Here is a 24,243-nt window from a genome sequence, read left to right as displayed (position 1 = left end):
AACGAACATTTCCAAGTAAAGTAGTTTGAGCAAAAGGGTATACTGTGGGACAGACACACTAGTTTCCACAATGGGATTTTTTTTCTCTCTGTTGCTGCAGAGGTTGCAAGGATAGAGGGCAGAAATAAGGGAAGGGGGAGATGTATGCGTGGGATAGGGGTGCATGATGTAAAATTCATGAGGAAACAATAAAGTTATCTTTAAAACTCTATAATCAACAAAAAGTTAAATATCACCACACAAAAACACTATAGCACATAACAGTTCAACACCATGGCTATTTTCTAAACTGAAGAGGGTCATATGCTTCAAATGAGGGTGTAAATATTTAATCAACAGTAGCTAAATGGTAGGTTAAGAAAAGCAACAACAGTCTCTGGATGGCCTTTCCTCCAGTCTCTGCTTGACTCTTTGTCCCTGTATTTCCTCCCGTGAGTATTTTGTTCCCCCTTCTAAGAAGGACTGAAGCATCCACACTTTGGTCTTTTTTTATTTTTGAGCTTCATGTGGTCTCAGAATTGTATCCTGAATTCCAAGATTTTGGGTTAATATCCACTTATCAGTGAGTACATACCATGTGTGCTTCTTGTGTGATTAGGTTACCTCACTCAGGATATTTTATAGTTCTATCCATTTGCATAAGAATTTCATGAAGTCATTGTTTTCAATAGCTGAGTAGTACTCCATTATGTAAATGTACCACATTTTCTGTATCCATTCCTCTGTTGAAGGGTATATGGTGTTTCCACCTTCTAGCTATAATAAATAAGGCGGCCATGAACATAGTGGAACATGTATGTATCCTTGTTATATATTGGAGCATCTTTTGGGTATATGCCCAGGAGTGGTATAGCTGGGGAATATCCCATATGTAGGCACTAAACACAGTCAGTTTTACTGATGCCAAGAAGTGCTTGGAGCCCGATATGGATGTCTCCTGAGAGGCTCTGCCAGAGCCATACTGATACAGATAAGGATGCTTGCAACTAACCATCTGAATGAGCATGGGGACCCCAATGGAGGAGTTAGGGAAAGGACTGAAGGAGCTGAAGGGGTTTGAAACCCCATAGGAAGAACAACAATATCAACCAACCAGACCCCCCAGAGCTCCCAGGGACTAAACCACCAACCAAAGAGTTCACATGGAGGGACTCCATGGCTCCAGCAGCTTATATAGCAGAGGATGGTATTGTTTGGCATCAACAGGAGGAGGAGGTCCTGTAAAGGCTTTTTTTCCCCAGTGTAGAGGAATGCCAGGGTGTTGAGGTGGAAATAGATGGATGGGAGGGGGCGAATTCTCATAGAAGCAAAGGAATGGGGGATGGAAGGCGGGAACCAGGAGAGGGGGTCACATTTGAAATGCAAATACTTAAAAATATCCAATAAAAAAATGAAGAAAAAAGAAAAGCAACAACAGAAAACACACTGTAATTCTAAAATCAAATGTAGAAATAACAATGAAATACTGGATATTAGTCCTTGAGAAATTAGCTTTAATTCATTTTCCACAGCTTTATAATGTTGGTATGTTTCAAAGTGCCTTGCTTTAGGAATCTTGTTTAACACCAATATTAAAGGAGAAGGCGAATGATCCCAAGTTTGGTACAAAATAACCTGCATGTGTACTTCTAAATGCAAAAAAAAAAAAAAAAAAAAAAAAAAAAAAAAAGAATGAACTGAACTGCTGAACTGTTATTAAAGACATTTTTTTTAAACCCCTGATTTCTAGAAAACTCAAGGCCCTGGAATCCAGAATTGGCAAAAGAATCCAAAGGTCATTGCTTGAATGTGGGCTAGAGTTAGGCTAAACCATGAGTGACCTTCAGCATACAATTTTAAGTGAATGCATTCTTTAAACCAAAAATGCGCCACATGATCTAACTGAGGAAGGAAATAATCTTGTGAATCACATGATACCCCCAGAAAGCAGGTGGATGGCAGGGGGTCTAATACAGGCAGATGGCGGCAGCGCAGCCAGGCAGAGAAGACAGAAGGAAGTGGGCATTGAGCTGTACCATCCTTTCTCTGGTGCACACCTAGCTGCATGGGGGTCAAGCTGTACATACTGGGTCAGCTTACCAGGAGGATCAGGAAGAAACAACCAGAAGAACCTTTGTGTTCAGGTCTTCTGTGCCAGTGTTAGATCTCCTCAGGTTGCATCAGAATGCTGAGTTCTGAGCCCTCCCACCCCAAGGTATCTGATTAAATAACTGTCAGTGATTGTAATGTTCCAAAAACAAATGGAGAATACCAGGTTACAGTTCTGTCTAAGAGAATAACTTCTGACATACAATTTAATTAAAGGGTATTACCAATTCACAGGATTTCTCAAAATAATACAATGAGCCTCCTGGCTGGGGAAAAAAAATACAAAATTAATTATACTGCCACATCCCTCTGTACAGCAAATGTTTGTTTACATCTGAAAACACTTTACTGAGAAGCTCTCACTAAGCTCTCCTGGCTGGCATGGAACTTTCTAAGTAGACCAGGCTAGTCTCGAATTCAGAGATTTGCATGCCTCTACTCCCAAGTGCTGGTATCACCACCACGCCCACTGAAATATTTAAAACCACAATCCAAAGTGAGTGACACATAGGTTATTTAAATATATAAATTACATTTTGGAAAAAAGTAGGTTACTCTGCTTTTATGTTTTAAAACCTGAAACTTTAAGACTATGTTTCATATTAATAATATGAAAAAATAAGACACTGATTTTTGTTTTATTTCAGATTATGTCTTTTTTCATCATGAGGAAAAAAAAAACAAAACAAAAAACAAAAACAAAAAAAGCACGAATAATTAAATATCAGTATTATTTTTCCCAAAGTTTCCACTAATGTGTTTTTAAATGCAACCATATAAAGCATTCTGAACTTTACAGACATATCCATTAGCAGTCGACTCTTACAAGCATCATATTATGCTTCTTCAATAGGATCTGAGATGGAACTAGCAAGACAGGGCACAAGAACATGGAGATTTCACCAAGACTTGGTCTGAAGAATTCTGGGATTGAAAAAAAAAGAAAGAAATTTACTTTTTCATATTATTTGTAAAATGGCTACAAAGGTTTTACTGTAAGAGGCAACCTCCAAAAAGTACCCCATTATGTCATGCAAATGTAAAAATAACAGTTTTGCCAGGCGATAGTGAGGCGTGCCTTTAATCCCAGTGTTTGGAAGGCAGAGGCAGGTGGATCTCTGAATTCAAGGCCAACCTTTTCTACACAGGGAATGCCAGGGCAGCCAGGGCTACACAGAGAAACTCTGTCTCAGAAACAAAGAAACAAACAAATATTGGTTTGTAAGTAACTTTTAAATAAGTAGGAATCAGAGTATTAACTTTCCTTATGGACCAAGTCAGAGGTGTATTTCAGGTTAAAAGTAGATCAAGGGTTCCTGGAAAGTTATACCCAGTGTCTCTTTAATTAATTAATAAAATAAGAAAGAGGATGATCAAACTGTAGCTTTAAACTCACTTGTTTTTTTTTTTTTTTTTTATTCTTTTCAAGATGGGATTTCATTGTGTACAGATGGCTGGCCTGGAACTCTATGCAGATAGGATGGCCTAGAACTCACAGAGATCCACCCACCACCTCTGCCTCCCACATGCCAGGATTAAATCGGTGCGCCAACTCGTCCAGCTGATACAACTATAATTTTAAAATGTGCTGTTCTGGTGAGAGCTCTTGGTTCCTTACTGTAGGTCTCACAATCCAGGGTTACTGCGCCGACAGCTTCTGATTCAGTTCCAACATCCTTTTATCCCCGTGAGTCTCAGCGTTCCTCACCAACACCTGTGTGAAATCATGCAGAGGTTTGGGATGAAATGTTTGAAGTATAATACAGACTAGAGTGATGCAGCTGTTCACTTCTGCTGTAGTGAATTACTCAGCTAAAGTCAGCATATAAGCATGTGTGTTAGTAAAACCACTGATGCCTGCTCTCATGATCAGTCGTGCGCAAAATCAAGGGTGTTGCTTACGCTTGTCACCCAGAATCCTGGCCCCATGTGCCTGCTCTTTACAGCTCTGTCCCAACAGCAGCACCTGTTGGAAGCCACAGCATAAGATGGGTGAGCTAGCCGGGGCAGAGCTGGAGAGCCTGCCCTGGTGGTGTGGTGCAGGAGAGCTGGTGGGCCGAATACCTCAGCTAGCAGGCCTAGATCCAGGACTTTCAGCTGGCCAACATCTACCTCATCTAAGAAGTGCTGAAGCGTGTGAAGGGGCCAGCATTGAAGGTACAGCAGAAGCCAGGGACCCTGAACCAGCCCAGTGGCTTGCTACAGTGACCATTGCAAGGGAAGAAGTGAGGACAAGAGGGTACATACTAAGAGGACACAGAACACACTGCAGTTCCCACAGATTTGCTTGTCGTTTTGAAGATTTTCTTTAGAATGGAAAGTTGCAGGGGTGGAGGGCAGGTACAGAGGGGCAGGGAGATGAGTGGGATTGGGATATATGATGTGAAACTTATAAAGAATCAATAAAAAGTTGAATGAAATAAAAAGAGAGCCCGTAAAACTACATTGATAAATAGACATATGTGCGAGAATAACTTTTCATTGGCTGTATTTTAGCACAGAAAATAAAACAATCTAAACTTGTCACCTACGGTACTATGCAATTATTTATTTTCTTTAAATGACTAAGGGAAAGTTTATTCTGGAGCCAAATATGAGCAACCGTGCCCAGGAACACATATTTAGGTTACCTTAAATTTCATGCTCCAACATGGCTAACAATTTTTATAGGAGCAGAACAAAGAAAGCATATATCAAAACACTTTCAAAGTACATTGATGAAAGTGTATTTACCATTACAAGTGTGGGGTGGGACAGTTGTGGATATATATATTCACAAGAGACTCTCAGTAGTCAGTTTTTCCTTGCATCATGGGGAAGGGATCTGAGTCAGGCTTTCATAGCGAGACTAGAGCATCTCACTAGCACTTCATACAGTTCTTTAGAACTTGGATCACAACTAGCTGTGACAAAGAGTTTTAAAGTATTAGACATTTGTTTGGACTTTGCACTCCAAAATAGCCATTCTCAAAGAAAAACTTTGTATGACTTCCTGTTGAATCTACACTGAACTAGTTTTAAGCATAAGCTTAATATCTTAGTTTTTCATGCCAAAGAATCTTAGCTTTCAAGATGGGAATTTTCAAATAAATGTATGTAAAACACTAACTACAGTTTAACCTTCAAACCTTGTATATAACTCTTTCTGTACTTTCAACAGATGCAACATTAATTGTTTTATTTTCACCAAAGAACTTGATATTCATCTATTAAAATTCCAATCATAATACAGTAAGTTTGAAAAGATAACTAATATTTGAAGTGAAGTGAGCAGCTTACATCAATTAACTCATGGTCATCTTTTGCATAGAGGTGTCTTAAGAGGTACCAACGAGCAGCTGATACAATTGAGTTGGGGTATCCAGTCTGATACACTACTCTCTCCAAAAGTCGCCGCGTCTCTCTAGAAGAAAGCCATGTACAATTATTTCAAGCATTTTAAGTTATTATAGCAGATTTTAAATACTAGTATCATACATACATTACCTTTCTCATTTGTTTAAATATCTTAACTGATTACGAGGTTTACTCTGATAAGAATAGTAACAGCTAGTATTTATTAAATGTTTACTATGCACAAAGCACTATGGCATTTAGTCATACTTAATACCTTATTGCTCTTTTTATTCCTACTGCAGGCATGCAAATTAAAGCTCATTCAACATACAATGAGAAGACTCCAAATTATATAAACATCTCTGGATGTTCAACCTGTGGTCTTTTTGACAAAACATTTTGCAGAAAACTCAGCCAGGCATGGTGAAACACACCTGAGGCTCAGATCTAAGGAAGAGAAGGTAGAAAGCTCACAGATCCAAGGCAACCTGGGCCACACAAAAGTCCACAGTGAAAAAAAGTTCTTAAACAAGTAACCAACCAACCAACTAACCAGCCAATAGCAGCCATGATCTAAAACAGACAAAAATGTTTATTATTGGTACAAGAAGCCACATAAGTTAGGCACAGGAGAAAATTTCCTGAACAGAACACCAATGTCTCCTGCTCTAAGGTCAAATATTGACAAATGGGACTTAATGAGATTGCAAAGTTTCTGTAAGGCTAAGGACATTGTCAAGAAAACAAAATGGCAGCCAACAGATTGGGAAAAGATCTTCACCAACCCCATATCAGATAGAGGCCTAATATCTAAGGTATACAAAGAACTCAAGAAGTTAGACACCAGAGAATCAAACAACCGTATGAAAAAATGCGGTACAGAGCTAAACAAAAAGTTCTCATTTGAGGAATATCGAATGGCTGAGAAGCATCTAAGGAAGTGTTCCACATCATAGCCATCAGGGAAATGCAAATCAAAACAACCCTGAGATTCCACCTTACACCAGTCAGCATGGCTAAGATCAAAAATTCAGATGACAGCAGATGCTAGCGAGGATGCAGAGAAAGAGGAACACTTCTCCATTGTTGGTGGGGTTGTAAACTGGTACAACCACTCTGTAAATCACTCTGGCGTATATTCTGTAAATCATGCTGGACATATATCTCCGAGAAGCTCCAACGTACAACAAAGACACATGCACCACAATGTTCATAGCAGCTCTATTTATAATAGCCAGAAGCTAGAAAGAACCCAGATGTCCTTCAGTAGATGAATGGATACAAAAATTGTGGTATATTTACACGATGGAGTACTACTCAGCTATCAGAAACAATGACTTTATGAAATTCTTAAGGAAATGGATGCATCTAGAGAATATCATCTTGAGTGAGATAACCCAGTCACAAAAGGACAGACATAATATGCAGTCACTGATAATTGGATACTAACCCCAGAAAGCACTGAACACCCCAGAAACAACTCACAGATTATATGAAGTTCAAGAAAAAACAAAGCCCCCCCCAAAAAAAGGAAGGAAAAAAACAAAACCATTATGCTTAATCTTTACACACCAAAAAATCTTTGACTATTTCCAGGTTACATCTTGTTTTACATGTACTTTATGCTCATTGTAACTAGTAAGATTTTAATGCATACTATCAAACCTTTAAAAAAATCAAGTATTAACAAAAATGTATTCATATACTTTTATGCAAAAATGCTTAAAATCTGTACATTTATCTTTGTTTTTTTAAATAAAGTTGTTCAATTTATAAAAAAGAAGAAGAAGAAGAAGAAGAAGAAGAAGAAGAAGAAGAAGAAGAAGAAGAAGAAGAAGAAGAAGAAGCTTGGAAGGGTAAACTGGAAGTTCTCAGAAATGTATAATAAATAGAAGAATGCAAAAGGAAAAAGTGAATGTCTGGGGCAAGATGTAACATTATCTATAGCAGTAACTTTTATATAGGGTTTTTTGTTTGTTTTTCCCATAATGACCAAAATTTGATGCATTATTTTTATTTCCTTGGAAAACAAGATAGGAAAAAAAAGAGAGAGAGAAGTCACATGAGTAAAATCAAGTGTTTAGTGTTTTCAAGGATATGGTCAATATGTGAACTCAGCTCATAATTACAAAATGCTTCACAGTTATGTTCTGATTTTTTCACTTCTATCTTACTAACATTTATTAATTTCAAAACTCCTTAGTGTTAGAGATAACATGAAAGAACTAACTTTAGAACTGCTAAGTAAAACAATCATATAAATAGCAGTTGGTCTGAGCAGGAACTAAAGAAGTTGTCTTGAAAAGGTCCAAGTACTGTGCTGCACCATAAGCACAGTTTCTTCATAGAAGGCATGTTTAGGGTCTAATTTTTGGAAATGCTATCAATGGGAAGAAGTATGGCAGGGTCACGTGAGAGCTACTTTTCTCATGTCCCTGCTGTACATCAGCAGGAACAGAAAGAACATTTCTCTGTAAGCTGCATGTCTGCCTGAGGCACAAACACAGGCACACACACACACACACACACACACACACACACACACACACAGAGGCACACACACAGCGTCCCTCACCAGGTGAGAACTGAATTGCTGAATCTAATAAGATTTCGGGGTCTTAATCCATCCTTCAGTCTTACTTTGTGCGGCTTGGCTTTTTGAGGGGGCTTTTTTTGGATATATAGTGAGCTCTATTTCTATAAACCTAGTCTATATTCTGTGTCAGCAATGTTTATTTCTAAGTCATTGGTTTATATATAGTTAAGTAATTAGAATAAGATGTATTTTTAAAAGTTTTATAGTCTTCACCTATATATATGACATCTAAGTAATGTTCTTCACATTTGTGATCCCATCCCCAACCTCCAATAAATAATAAAGTTTTGCTTTAATCTGAACAGCCTTTGACTTTTCTAGACATGGAAATACATATTTATGAACAGGTTTATCTTTTCAACATTTGTTAATTTTTTTCCAGCTTGTTAAATTAGCAAAATTTTTATTAATATAACCTTGAGCCAGAACCACTCTGAATTTTTCTGGTTCTAAAATTCACATTACGTTATACCCTAAAATAGAAAACATTTTTTTTTTAATTTCAAGACCATCTTCACCTGAAATGCTGACACACCAAACCTGTCATTTATATGTGTGCACCAATTTCTGTTAAATAAGAAATGCTTTATTCTTCTCTGCAGCACAGAATGAAATGTCCCGAAGTACAGGCATAATATCCAAAGCTTGAAACACTAGTTTAACTCATCATAAATCTTCCCACATACATTTCCTAGGAAGCTTTATAATCACCAAGAATGTCAAAACAAACAATGAACACAGATGTCTAATACCTTGCTCCCATCTTACGGTTAAACTGTAACAACGCTTGCAAGAAGACGGCCAGTGGACTAAAGCAAACCTTCAAGGCCTCACTTGTGGCTTCTTGAACCAAGGATGACCAGTGATCACCTGAAACATTAGCCTAAAAATGCAAAATAAACATTAACTCTAAATTTTGGCATGTTCACTTTAAAAATGGCGCCGGTCCCAGCACTGAGAAGGGAAAGTGGACATGAACTCCCATCCCTAACCCAGATCCCATCCCCACTGCTTGTTACTGAAACGTTCCTCTGGGCACATTACCCACACTTCAGGGTAGGACACATGCCAGGAGTAGATGGCTAATACAACAGGAACGCAACGGTGTTTTCAGAGATTTTTTTGTTTCTGTTTGGGCATTTTTTTTTTTTTTTTTTTGTCTTACTGGTATTTTACTTGTAAATTATAGTTTCCAATTTTGTGTTTTTATAGGTTTTATTTGTGTGTGTGTGTGTGTGTGTGTGTGTGTGTGTGTGTGTGTATGTGTGTGTGTTTGAATTTCTTGTGCTTTTTCTGTTAATTCTGTTTTGTTTCCTTTTAATTATCTTTAATCTTTTTTTACAGTCCAGTCATTATCCCAGTCCTGAACTGACCTCTGACTATTTCTCATCCCATTCCTTCTTCCCTGTCTACAAAAGGATGTCCCTACCCCAACCCGCATCCTGCCAGGCCTCCCCACTCCCTGGGACCACAAATCTCTTGAGGATTAGGTATATCTTCTCTCACTGAGGCTATACCAGCAGTCCTCTGCTGTATATATGTCAGGGGCCTGTACCAGCTGGTGTGTGCTGCTCAATGACTGAGAGATCTCCCTTATCTCTAAGTGCTCAGTTCTTCTATTCAAGGAAACTAACATAGTTTTTATGTATCTTTCCATGAGTTGGTATCTATGCACTTCCGTGCTTGTATATCTACAAACACACACAGTATATATCCTGATTCTTAAATATATACCAAATACATAAGTGCTCAAATAGGATTATAGTATATCAATTGTACTTCACTCTCATGTACATGTTATCTTTAAGAATTTTCCCTACTGGCAATAAGACATTTTGGTTAATATATGTAAAATTGGCATTAGAAAATAGAATATCAAGTCATAGGTACCTAGAAATATCTTGAGGAATGTTCTGGCATCTTTATCACAGTAAGTAGCAGACTTGAATTCTTAAGTTACCAAGAATATACTTGCTATAATTCAACGTTTAAAATTACAGTCTTAGAGTGTCTCTAAACAATTTTGAAATTCTGTTGTAGTCTGTGGGTTCCTATTGCTCTATGTTTCTCAAGAGCTCAAGGTATAGTCCACAAGAAACCATAGCAAAAGGCAATGAAACAATGAGGAAACACCACAGAATATCACTCTGTGAAAGGTTGCATTATTAAAAGGAAAAGAGTTTTGTGATAGAATCAAGTTTTCATGATCACAATCACAACACCGTTCTTACCATGCACACTTCCAATGCAAGAAGGGCTAGCTTCAACAGACTGGAGAGCTTCCCACTCCAGCTGCCCTGTTGGGATGCTACTTGGAGACTCTTTCTGTAACACATCTCCGCAGCACCCATCATTCCTTGGGACTGATACACCTGTGCCAACCACTAAGGAGAAGAAAGGAAAACAGATGCAGAACATCTGAGCTTAGTACAGAGTCTGGTTCCCCTTTCCCTACAAATTCAATAAACTTTAATGAACTTAATTTTTTATCCAAATATTGCTGTGCACCCCAAAATAAAAAAGGTATTTACAAACTTTTATAATCCTATCAAGCTGAAGTCTAAATGTTTCCAAAAATGACAAGTCAAGATTACCAAATGCAAAAAAAAAAAAAGATAAACTATGTAAATACTAATCAAAAGAAAGTTTGTGTAGCTGTAACCCTATCCAACAGTGTAGTCTTTAAGACAGCAACATGGAGAGAATAAGTTGATACTGTAACAGTACTCCCTTCATATAAGCATTTCTACATTTGCAAATACTCTCAACAACATAGAATTGATGAGAAAAGGCTGACAGAAACCAGTAGTAGGCATGTTTCCAGTAACAAGTGATTTTTAACATGCCTACTTCAGCATTCTTATTAAGAAACAAACACACATACAAAAGTAAAATAAAAAGTTCAGCATGCTGACAAAAGATACAATGACAAGCTTGGTTACACTACCTACTTAACAACTCCAAAACACACCTTTTACAACCACACATGTAGGATTTACCAAATATGTCTTTATGTTGGGTTACAAAACAAATCTTAAGCCAGACATGTGGAATTATGTTATAATGGCAGCAACCCGAAGGCTGAAGCAGGAGGAACACAAGACCCAGGACACCCTGGGTTACTACTGAGCCCCTACTTCAGAGAGACTACATTTCAACAAATTCCACCAGCCTGAAATCATAAAATTACGATCATCTAACTAAATGGAGTTATACTTGAAATTAACAGAAAAATATCTAGTATACTCTTATAGTAGAAATTTTCAAAGATGCTTCAAACAAATTCCAATGATAAACAGCATTTTGAAACAAATGGCAATGGAAATGCTACACTAGAATGCAAATTAGGCAGCAAGCAAAGCACTTTCGATGCAAGTAAAGGCTAGACTTCAAACTGAGCCAGGTGGGCATAATGGTTCACTGGCAATCCCAGTATCTAAGAAATGGAGACAAGAAACACTCAGAGCAAGCTGGCGTGTCAGACTAGCCAAAACGGCAAGCTCTGGATTTGGTGAGAGACACAGAGCAATGGAAAAATATAACCAGTATCAATGTCAGGCCTGTATATTCATGCGCGCGCGCGCGCGCGCGCACACACACACACACACACACACACACACACACATGAATGGGCATCCGTATACACAAGTGAAACTACCACAAATGGGTGTACACATACACACCTGCATATTGTGAACACACATAAATACTAGAAAGAAGAAGAAAAACCCACATGTTAGGATGACAAAATTCTGCCTCAAGAAACTGAAAGGAAAAGTAAATCAACAGATTAGAATGAAATAAAACATAACAGAAATAGCAAAGAGATGAAACTAGTAAATAAAAAGGAAGCAGAACTAAAGACCAACACAGCAGGACATTAGTTTTCAGAAAAAGAATTAGTACCACAGATAAAAATACTTAGCAATGAACTTGCAGAAATGAAAATTATAGGCCAGTTCCTCTTATGACTCCTGGGTCAAAAGTTCTACACATGAGAGCTGGAGATGGCTTAGCAGTTAAGGATACTTGATGTTCTTGCAGAGGACCTAGGTTCAATTTCTAGTACCCACACAACAGCTAACAACCTGTGAAACTCCAGTTCCGGGGACCTCAGTAGCATGAGGCCCACACACCACACATGTATGCAAGTAACACACTCTCAAACAGAAATATTTCTTAAAAAATCTAAACACGGTATTTAAAAATGACAAACCATTACATTAATGGATCATGACTAAGTAGGACCTAAAAGATGCTTACTTATGTTACCTTCTCCAAAATTGACCATATATATAATCAGTCACAAAACTGGCCTCAACTGATACAAGAAGACTGAAATGATCCCATCCATCCTATCAGATCCCCATGTATTAAGACTGGTCTTTGGGCTGGAGAGATGGCTCAGTGGTTAAGAGCACTGACTGCTCTTCCAGAGGTCCTGAGTTCAAATCCCAGCAACCACATAATGGCTCACAACCATCTGTAATGAGATCTGATGTCCTCTTATGGTGCGTCTGTACTTAAATATAATAAAGAAACAAAATTATTTTTTTTAAAAAAAGACTGGTCTTTAATATCAACAAAAGCAACAGAAAGCCCATATGCACATGGAAGCTGAACAATGCTCTACTCAAAGATAACTTAGTCAAGGAAGAAATAAAGAAACTAAAGACTTTTTAGAATTTAATGAAAATTAAGGCACAACATACCCAAACTTTTGGGACACTGCTAAGAGGAAAACTCATAGCTCTGAGTACCTCCAAAAAAAAAAAAAAAAAAAAAAAAAAAAACTGGAGAGAGAATAAACTAGCAGCTTTATGGCACACCTAAGATCTTTAGAACAAAAAGAAGCATATATACCCAAGAGAAGGAGAGGGCAGGAAATAATCAAACTCAGGGCTGAAATCAACCAAGTAGAAACAAACAAGCAAACTATACAAAGAATCGACAAAACCAGGAGCTGGTTCTTTGAGAAATCAACAAGCTAGATAAGCCCTTACTTAGTCAGACTAACTAGAGGGTACAGAGACAGTATTCAAATTAACAAAATCAGAAATGAAAAGGGAGACATAACAACAGAAACTGAAGAAATTTTAAAAAATCATCATATCCTACTACAAAAGCCTATACTCAACAAAACTAGAAAATCTGGATGAAATAGACAGTTTTCTAGACAGATACCAGGTACCAAAGTTAAACTGGGATCAGATAAACCATCTAAAAGTCCCATAACCCCTAAAGAAATAGAAGCAGTCATCAAAAGTCTCCCAACCAAAATAAGTTCAGGACCAGATGGGTTTAGTGCAGAATTCTATCAGACCTTCATAGAAGACCTAATACCAATACTCTCCAAACTATTCCACAAAATAAAAACAGAAGAAACAATACCTAATTTCTTCTATGAAACCACAATTATGCTAAACCACACAAAGACCCAACCAAAAAAAAAAAAAAAAAAGAAGAAGAAGAAAAAGAAAAAAAAAAGAAAAGAAAACTTCAGACCAATTTCCCTTATGAATATCGATGCAAAAATACTCAACAAAAAATTCTCACAAACCAAATCAAAGAACACATCAAAACAATCATCTATCGTGATCAAGTAGGCTTCATCACAGGGATGCAAGGATGGTTCAATGTACAGAAATCCATCAATTTAATTCACTATATAAACAAATTCAAAGAAAAATACACCATGATCCTTTCACTAGATGCTAAGAAAAAAAATTCAACACTTCTTCATGTTAAAAGTCTTGGAAAGATTAGGAATTCAAGGCCCATACCTAAACATAGTAAAAGCAATATACTGCAAATCAGTAGTCAACATCAAACTTGATGGAGAGAAACTTGAAGCAATCCCATTAAAATCAGGGACTAGACAAGGCTGCTCACTCTCTCCCTACCCGTTCAAAACAGTAATTGAGGTCCTAGGCAGATGGGTGGGGGGCGGGCAAAATCAGGTATGGTTGGAGATAGGGATAATGTACAGAGGGAATTTGAACAGAGGTGTGTAGCAATGGGGGGTGGAGAACTAGGGGTAGCCACTAGCAAGTCCCAGAAACCAGGAAAGCAAGAGGCTCACAGGACCCAACAGGGATGAAATTAGTTAAAATGCCCAACAAAGGGTAGGGAGAACCTGTAAGAGACCGCATCCAGAGGTTAGGCAAAGTCCCCAGTTGGGGGATGGGGCCACCCACTTATCTCCAATTTTTTAACCCAGAATGACTCCTTTCTAAAGGAAATATGGGGAAAACCTGTGGAGCAGAGACTGAAGGAAAGCCCATCCTGAAACTGCCCCACTTGGGAATCCATCCCAGATACAGATGACAAACCCAGACAATATTGCAGGTGCCAAGAAGCTCTTGCTGATAGGAGCTTGTTATAGCTGTCTCCTGAGAGGCTCGGCCAAAGCCTGAGAAATACAGAGGTGGATGCTCACAGCCAACCATTGGACTGTGAACCAGGGAACCCAATGGAGGAGTTTGAGAAAGAACTGAAGGAGGTGAAGGGGTTTGCAACCCATCAGAAGAACAAAAATATCTACCAACCAGACCCCTCAGAGCTCCCAGGAACTAAACTACCATCCAAAGAATTCAAATAAATGGACCCATAGCTCCAGCTGCATATGTAGCAGAGGATGGCCTTATGGGCATCAGTGGGAAGAGAAGCACTTGGTCCTGCTAAGGCTTGATGCCCTCCAGTGTAGAAGAATGTCAGTTCAAGGAGGAAGGAGGGGGTGGGAGGCACCCTCACAGAAGCAGGGGGAGGGGGGATAGGATTATGAAGGGGAAACTAGGAAAGGGGACAACATTTGAAATGTAAATAAAATACATCCAATTAAAAATAAAGACACTCATTGTTTCATTACACACAATAACTCCAAAGAACAAGAAACATTCTGACCACAGGAAACAACAGGAATCTCCCATAAATAATTTTAAATTAAAATAGACAGATAGAAGTTCAAAACTAGTTAAAGCTAGATAGAAATGACAAAAATTAGAATCACAGCTTCTCTTTTAGCTTTAAAAAGTGCAGATGTGTTGAGGGTTGGTCTTTTACTATATATTGTAATGCTAAATACTGGTCTACAAGGCCTGGTTGCCCCTTAAATGCTCTTTCTGAAAGATGGCACTTTAGCCAGGTGGGTCTGGGCCTGCCACCCTTTCTTTTGTTGTAGGATATAGCAAGAGGAGTCTCCATGATGGCCCTAACCTCCTTCTTAACCCAGCTTCTTTCTTAGCAAATGCTTTGGCTGTAACATTAAGCTTTCTAGGGCTCCTTTTCTCTCTAAACTGCTCACTGTGTATTTTTTCCTGTCCACTTGCTTTCTTTCTTTGTAGACCTGCAAGGATTAATTAATAATAACCATTCTATTGACTCAGCATTATACATTATATAGTACTGAAATATTCTGCATTAATGAAATCAGTTGATTAATTTTTCATTTGCCTCCTGCAGGTTCTCAGAACATGGGCAGAAAGCTGCTGAATACTTTGCAAAATGTAACTGAATGTTCACTAGCCCAGTGGCTAAGACTGTTCCCCTCAGAAATCTCCCTCATCCTCTGCTGCTGGGAAATGCCACTTAGATTTCACGGCCTGTAATTTCACATAAATGGCATCTTTAACTGCACTCTTGTTCAAGTTTGTGGGACAAACCCCACCTGAGTGTAATGCATTATCTTTCTTGTGATGTTGGGTATAAATGCTAAGGTTCTGTTATGAATTTTCTCATGATGACACTACTCAGTCCTTTTCTACTCAAACAGTTCTTGGAATGTCTTTGGTTTTTGTATTGGAATAAATCTAGCTTCATAGATTATATTCAAAAGCATTTTCATCTCTTTGATTTTCAAGAAAATCTTGAATAGAACTGGTGTTCTTTCTTCCTGTTGCTATGCCTGCATCTAGCTGCCACCATCCCAGCCATGTTGCAGTCTTATTCCTCTGGACCTGCACACCAAAAGTCACTTTTGGTCATGGTGTTTTAGCATAAGAACAGAAAGTAACTAATACAGACATTGGTACCAGACTGTGGATACTTGATGAACCTGATCATGGCTTTTGTAAAGGAATGTGGAAGGCTTTAGAACTTTGGAACCAGAAAACTTATTGAATGGTCTAAGTAGAGCATACAGGAACAGGAAGCAGAGAGAATAAACCAGATATGAGCTGAGGCTGCATACTCTCAATGCTAAGCCCCAAGACACAGTTTTTCCCACAGGCCACATTGTTTAAACATCTTCAAATAGTGTCACCAACAAAGAAAAAGACATTCACAAGAGACATTCTCATTCAAACCACCTAGAGCCCTGAGCCGACATAACCCTCCTCCCTTGTGTGGCTTTTATCATGTATTCTGTCTAAGACGCAGGAAAAATAACTAAGGCAGTGTCTCTATTATAAAACCAAACATGTTACATCAACTCAAAGTAAAAGATGGGGTTCTGCTATTGTTTTCAACTGAGGAAACTTACAACTAACAATTAAGAATGGCTTAAACCATCATAGAAACAGATCCTAAACTAATGCTAAATTTCCAATACTCTTCAGATTTGGAAATTGACAAATAGACTCTAATAGCAAGGATAAAAATATAGTCTGATAGAGATGGAGGATATTCCTCAGCTAGCATCACAGCATTTTGATGTAGGAAGCGGTGAGCTCACCTGCCATGCCGGGACAGAGGTTGAGTTGGACAGGACTGTTTTCTGCAGTTCTTCCAGTACAGCATCTGGGAGGGGCTTCTGTGACGCCAGGAGTGAAGTACACTGAACTTGTCTCAACAGTAAGATGATAGCTGGCTGATCAGGGTTACTTTTTAAATTCTAAAAATTAAATTTTAAATAGAAGCATATCAAATGGGCTCTACACTGAGTAAAATGCAATTACACTGTGCTCCATGCTAAGAGATTTTATTCCCTTTAATTTAAACTTTTTTTTTTTTTTTTTTTTGTCTATAGCAAAAACAGGTACGAAAGTTAAATAAACAAAAGGCTACACAGCCTGGCAATACCAATAACGTACATTTAAATAATCCTTCACATAAGTTATAGTGCTGTAGTGTTTGAGTCACTTAGATTAGATTTAATATGCCCAGTTTATTCTCAGCTGTTATACTAAGTTTCTGAATGTAAAACTCATTCAAGAAATGTAAAAAGTAAAGGTTATCACTATTTCAGCGGAACATACCATACTGTATGATTAATGTAACATTAGTATTTATTTATGAAGTATAATGCCATAACTCAGTACATATATTAAGATCATATCAGAATAATTAGAATTTCCATCTCAAGTGTCAGCTCTGTAGGTTGGCAAACTATGGTCAACTCTTCTGTGCTGCAAATCTTCAGAGAATACTTATCTATTTTTTCCTCATTAGACCACAGTCCAACATATATCTAAAGTGTATTTGAGGCCTTTATCCTAGGAGAGACTAAAACTATAAAATGAAAAGGACAGACTCATAAAGCATTCCTCATTCTAGCAGAGAAGACATTACAACTGCTAATTTATGATTAGTCAGTATCCACAATATAATTAATGCACTGTCTTGAATTTAAAGCAGAAAGAATCCTTCACATGAAAGAGAAAATATATTATTCTGCTTTTCAAAGAATTGAAAGGACAAAAGGGATCATGAAAGACCATTTTTATCTCTCTGTAAAATCTGTTTCTCTCTCAAAAAACCATTTCTAAGAGAAAAACATACTTGCTCTGGTATTTATGAGACATAAGCATACAGGAAAAAAGCCGTTTTTAAAACTCTTCCTTTAATAGGTCCATGGAACCTTCAATTGATTAACAGATTGAATAAATATTTATTGAGTCACTTTATGTGGCAGGCAAGATGCTAACAATCTACCCATAAAACCTGCCAACAAAGAGCCACACGGTCCTAGCCATGGTGATAAAAGTAGTTGCAGTCACTGGTCAGCCATCTCCAGTCATTCTACGACTTTAGACCTTGGAAAAGTGAACACATTCTTGAGACCAGTATTCTAAAGGGAGTAACCAGAAAGCAAAGCAATGATACCCTACATAAAATAAATTGTCTGTACACAGTTCAGGTGAGGGCTGGGAAGACAGCACAGTGATTGAGAGAGCACACTGACCTTGTGAGGTCGGGGGTTCAAGTCCCAGCACCCATACAATGCAGTCCATACTGCCTCTAATCCCAGCTCCAGTATATATGAAACCCCTGTGACCTCCTCATACTCTGATATGCATTCACACTCATGAATAAGTAAGTAAATAGACAATAATGTTTCTTGTGGGCAAAGAGACTATGAGGGTTCAGAACCAGTGCAGTAGTAGTGATACATCTCCAGCTGCTGTGAGCTTCTGGGCAAATACTGAACATTCGTAAAATAAATCTTCTCACTCATTAATATGCACATAATCAATTGTTGTGAAGCCCAGAAAAAAATAATGCTAAATGAAAGGACTGACTTGGAGTAAGCAGCCTATGAATGTTGCTTGTTACTACCACCACCCTACACACGTTAAGTACTAAGTTCCAGCATTTTACTTAAGACAAAAAAAAAAAAAAAGAAAGAAAGAAAAAGAAAGAAAGAAAACTAGCATGAATTTCAACGTACAATTTCACAATAGTACCTTTGTGCACAGAGATTCAGCTTCAGGTATTTTTCCTGTGTCAATTAGACCAGTGACAGCTTGCGAAAAAGACCACCTTTCAAGCGACTGGTTATAATTTTGCAAAATTTCTTTGTCCTTAACTGTAAAGCAAAAAAAAAAAAGAGAGAGAGAGAGAGAGAGAGAGATCAATGCTACTTTCTTCTGCTATGTATAATGTGCTCTCAAGGGAAAGAACATTTGCCAACAATTTTCACAAGTACAAGTACACTTTACATACATTTTCCTAGAGACAGGGTCTATATAACCCAGGCTGAACTCACACTCACATATCTGGAATCTCATAATTACCATTACACCCTGTGCCTAGCCACCAGAACACCATAGATTTACTATGAATATTTCTGGTTAACATTTTAAGTGTGTGTGCATATATATGTACACACATATATATATATATATATATATATCCTGTATAAAACAATGAAAATTCACTGAAAAACAATGAGCGATTTCTACAGTGTAACTAAAGCAAGAGCAGCTGCATCCACTCTGAAGAGTTCCAACTCATACACTGGCAGACAAATGTTACAGAGGTAGGACACAGGATCATCATTAGCAAAAGCCACCTCCCACCACAGTGTAGTCACTTCTGTCTTCAGTTCATCCAAACGCCCTCATCCTCTGCTGCTGGGAAATGCCACTTAGATTTCACGGTCTGTAATTTTCCACGAATGGCATCTTTAACAGCACTCATGGTCAAGTTTGTGGGACAAACCCCGCCTGAGCGTAATGCACTATCTTTCTTGTGCTATTGGGTATAAATGCTAAGGTTCTGTTATGAATTTCCTCATGGAGGCTAGAGCTGACACTGCTCAGTCCTTTTCTGTTCTTTGAATGTCTCTGGGTTTTGTAGTGGAATAAAGCTGGCTACATAGGTTATAGTCAAAAACATTTTTCTCTCTTTGATTTTAAGAAAATCTTAAATAGGTATCATTTCTTCCATAAATGTGTGGCAGAATTCATCAGTGGCATCATCTGGTCCTACAAGCTTTCCTCATGAGGTTGCAGTCTTGATATCCTTAGTACACATGTAGCTACTGATTTATTTCTGCTTAGGCAAACTTTTTGTCCTATGGAATTTTATTATTTTTTTCTGAGTTGTCAAATGTCAGGACATGAACTTGATGTTGAAATGTTATTAACATGTTAATAGCTGCAATGACATACTTCCATTCAGAGGCTGGTTTCCTATCTTCTTTTTCGTAGCTCATATAACTGCAAATTTTCTACCTGTACTGCTCCTCTTTAAAAAAAAAAAAAAGTGCATCTTCCCATTCTGTTGATTTTTCTTTGTCTTATCTAACAGATTTCTTTCTATCTTATCTTTGCCATTTCTTTATTCATCTTACTTTGGGTTTAACTTACCTTTTGTATGTAGATCCCTAAGACAGAAGCTCATATTAATTTGAGGGAAGCTGTTCTCCATTCCCAGTGTAACCATTTAACATGAAACATCTTCTCCAAGCTGTGCTTTAGCCATGTCCTACAGTTCTGACACACTGTGCAAACTTCAACACTTAAAAATAATGTTCCTTGGGGCTTGTTATTTGGTCTAGGTTATTAGGAAGTGTGATATTTACTTTCCAAATATTTAAGAATTTCCTAGTTAATAGTCTGTTATTTACTGGTAAAAGATGAAGAACTTAATTAGCCTTCCACTAAAGGACCAGTTCAAGCCCACTGTCGGCAGCCTATTCTGCCAAACTGAGGGTGATGCTCATAGATCAGAGTCCCAGGCTCACCAAGACTGAGACCACCTCCTCACAGGGCCATAAGAATTGGTATGCCACCTTACTACCACACCACCAAGGGCTTACAGCAGCTGCACCGACCACGACAAAGCTATAAAGAAAAAGATTCAAGTGTAAAAGGTACATTTTGTAGAACACAGCAAGCTTCAAGACTAGAGTCAGCAATGCAGAGATGCTAGAAAGCAGTAGGAATGCTAGAATTATTAGAATTAAACACAATGGGCTTATTGACAGGATTGACAGGATTACTGAGAAAACAATTTCTCAACATCAGGTATCTCCACTGAAATCACTCAAACAGTGAAGCAAAGAGAAAAAATACTGAATGCAATAGAAGGGAATTTCCAAGAACCATGAGACAACTACAAAAGACCTAAGTAAACCTAAGTGAACTCCAGAAGAAGCAGAAGGGCACATATTAGAACCATGATGACTGAAATGTCCCCAGATTAACACTGGACACAAGCACTAGCCAGGAAGCATGGAGGACACGGAGAAAGATGAACATCAGACAAAAACAAAACCCCAAACTATACCCATCTATGCTATCTTTAAACCACAGGAAATTAAAATTAAGGCAAAACTCCACCAAAGAGCTGGAGAGTGAAAGAAAGATAAGACCATTTCCAACGACATTTCAGAAATTGTAGAAAAGAGGAATAGACCAAAATATTTAAAGTTTTAACAAAGGAGAGGAGGATTAGAATTCTGCACCCTGAAAACTTATCTTTTAAAAACAAAAACAAAAAAAGTTTTCTTTGATTTCTTTCTTAAAGAGTCTTGAAGCTCCAGATTTTTCACTTGTTTGGGTAAAGTTATTTTATGTTATTTGTGACTATTGTGAAGAGTATTTCCCTAATTTCTTTCTCGCCTGTTTATCCTTTGAGTAGAGGAAGGCTACTGATTTGTTTGAGTTAATTTTATATCCAGCCATTTTGCTGAAGTTGTTTATCAGCTGTAGAAGTTCTCTGGTGGAATTTATGGGGTCACTTAGGTATACTATCATGTCATCTGCAAATAGATATTCTGACTTTTTCCTTTCCAATTTGTATCCCTTTGACATTCTTTTGTTGTCTAATTGCTCTGGCTAGGACTTCAAGTACTATATTGAAGGGGGAGAATGGGCAGCCTTGTCTAATTCCTGATTTTAGTGGGATTGTTTCAAGTTTCTCACATCAAAATATAGTGTGATGTTGGCTACTGGTTTGCTGTATATTGCTTTAACTATGTTTAGGTATGGGCCTTGAATTCCTGATCTTTCCAAGATTTCTAACATGAAGGGTGTTGAATTTTGTCAAATGCTTTTTCAGCATCTAATGGGATGATCATGTGACTTTTTTCTTTGAGTTTGTCTATATAGTGGAGAAATCTCCCATGCTCATGGATTGGTAGGATTATCATAGTAAAAGTGGCCATCCTATCAAAAGCAATCTACAGAGTCAGTGTAATCCCCATCAAAATCCCAACACAATTCTTCAAAGATATGGAAAGAACAATTCTCAAATTCATCTGGAAAATCAAAATACCTAGAATATCAAAAGAAAATTTTTTTAATTTAAAGACTCCTCCTGATTCCCAGAGATGACTTCTATCTGTTCAAGTCCTTCACTTCACTAAAGGGGTGATGGAGCTCCCTCCAGTCCATGATGAGCTAGGCCACCTTCTGGCCAATGCACTGCAGACTTCACAGGTTCCGAACTGAGCCTTCATTCAGCAAATCCAATAATTTTTGGCACCTATGTGCCATTAACTCTGGGCTAATATGTACCTCCCAGTAGTCCTCATCCTTTTCCACAGCTTCTGACTCATGTGATGACTCCAGCTTCTTTCTGTGGCCTTTCTTTGGGAGATGAATCTTGTTTGAGGACTCTGCCTTTTTCTGAATCCTTTGCAGAGACATCATCAGTACAGCCTTTGTCAAAGGCTTTGCCACTGTGCCACTACAAGAGGAAGGAGGCTGGAGAACTGTGGGAGTGTTCTTTTTCTCTTGGATCCAGTGCCTCCTGGGCCAGCACTTTGGCTTCCAGTTTTTTTTGCTTCATCTTAAGCCTCTCAATCTCCAAGTTCTTTTCCTGCACTGTCTTAATGTGTACCATTTGCTCTCGCTTTAGGGGATTCAGTAGAGGTGTCCCTTGGCTCCTCTGGGAACCCAGTAAATGTTCCATACTCAGGAGGTTCTCCAACATGGCTGGATCCATATTGCTTAGCTTCTGTAAGAGGCTTGGTATCTGGGAGGCAGATGCTGTAGCTGTTGTAGACTCAGAGCTCCCAGTAGATTTTTCTTTAGAGCCTTTGGTTTTCTTTGCCTCTGATGGGCCTAGCAGTTCTTTCTGAGACAGCTTAATAGGTACCAAGGCATGAGGCTGTTGACTCTCATTGGTAAAAGGCCAGTTAGTCATCTCCTTGGACCTAGCAGTGAAGTTCAATGCTGACTCTGTATCCAGGTAAAATTTTCCTATTTCAGGAGCAATGTTGGAAATGAAAATGTTATGAGCTGAGCCTCCCAGAGAGTTCTGCAACAAACAAGTGAGCTTGCTGTCCCGGTATGGTATACAAGGCCTCCCTAGTTTAATGTAACCACCACTTTGCCCAATACAAAAAGGGAGGTGTTGATGGCTCCACTCTCTTCAAGCCGAATGCCCTGGTTGCCTGAGCAATCAGTAAGGTAGTTTCCCTTCCCGTTGGTGAAATGGAGCCAAATGTTCATGCTGATCTAATCTGACCAAGAGCACTGCCTGACTATGAGAAGAGAACTGCTTAAGTCGGGTAGCTCCTACAACTCGATTTCTACTGGCTGGAAGGAAGTGCTGCTCAAAGTCAGAACAGCTAGTGATGGGTGTCTGTGTGAGGCCTGGAATCAGGATGTTCCCTTGACAGTCTTCTCAGATCACTGGGTCTTCTGATGCAGGATCCAAGAGGTCTAATATCTTTTCCTGGTAGATCTCTAAATAGGACATAGCAACAGAAATGTCCCACAGCAGGCCGTCAGCAGTCTCTTCCCTTGTTAGTTGCAGGAGGTCCATGAGAGCCTGAGGAATCACTCCAGGCTGTTCTGGGCTGCCTAGCATTGTGTGTGTCTTCTCTGCCTCAGTAGGCCTATAGGCAAGTACACCGGCATTTTGCCCTTCCAGCAAGTGCCTAGGATGGGCTGTACTGAACCTATATAGACGTCTCTCCACAGAAGGCATTGAACTGACATTTTAGACTCCTGATCTTTCCTCCAGTCAGCCACTTCAAGAGAGCAGCTGCATGTGCGTTGCACACAGGGCGGCTCCTTTGCTTCTGTCTCTTCATCCATAAACGGGTGCAATCCAACAGCCACCCTCACTTGAGCTAGAGGTGGACACCCACCAACCCCTCCCTTGCTTAGATAGCTACAAGGCCCTGAGGTGGCCAATGCCATCTCCCATCACTGCAGCCTCATCTTAGCCCTAACATTCATATCCCTTTCTTCTTTGGCCCAGAGAAAACAGTTCTTGACAATAAAAGAACTTCTGGGGAAATCACCATCCCTGACTTCAAGCTATGCTACAGAGCAATAGTGATAACAACTGCATAATATTGATATATAGAGACAGATACATTGATCAATGGAATAGAACTGAAGACCCAGAAATAAACCCACACACCTATGGTTACTTGATCTTTGACAAAGAAGCAAAAAATATACAATGGAAAAAAAGGAAGCACCTTCAATAAATGGTGCTGGTCTAACTGGCAGTTGGTTTGTACAAAAATGAAAATAGATCCATATTTGTCATCCTGAACAAAGCACAAGTTCAAGTGGATAAAGGACTTCAACATAAAA

The 24,243-nt window shown here is 38.6% G+C and overlaps 1 protein-coding gene and 1 pseudogene across 2 annotated transcripts in view; both read right to left on the bottom strand.

Moving 5' to 3' along the window:
• Positions 1-1,644: 1,644 nt before the first annotated feature.
• The window catches only part of SKIC3 (SKI3 subunit of superkiller complex), an 86,471-nt gene continuing 63,872 nt past the window's right edge, over positions 1,645-24,243 (bottom strand). Inside the window, exons 37-43 of the mRNA XM_080925132.1 lie at positions 18,643-18,764; positions 16,692-16,850; positions 10,252-10,404; positions 8,773-8,903; positions 5,368-5,491; positions 3,707-3,802; positions 1,645-3,012 (exon numbers count right to left, since the gene is read on the bottom strand). Of these exons, the coding sequence (XP_080781258.1) occupies positions 3,728-3,802; positions 5,368-5,491; positions 8,773-8,903; positions 10,252-10,404; positions 16,692-16,850; positions 18,643-18,764 (764 nt within the window). The 3' untranslated portion in view covers positions 1,645-3,012; positions 3,707-3,727. The remainder of the gene's footprint in view (positions 3,013-3,706; positions 3,803-5,367; positions 5,492-8,772; positions 8,904-10,251; positions 10,405-16,691; positions 16,851-18,642; positions 18,765-24,243) is intronic.
• LOC308427569 (kinesin-like protein KIF22) lies at positions 21,986-23,835 on the bottom strand (annotated as a pseudogene). Its single transcript has one exon. The product of its transcript is annotated as a kinesin-like protein KIF22 (transcript).

Source organism: Micromys minutus (genome assembly GCF_963924665.1).
Source record: "Micromys minutus genome assembly, chromosome: 11".
Taxonomy (NCBI): Eukaryota; Metazoa; Chordata; class Mammalia; order Rodentia; family Muridae; genus Micromys; species Micromys minutus.
This window is presented reverse-complemented; position numbering and strand designations above follow the sequence as displayed.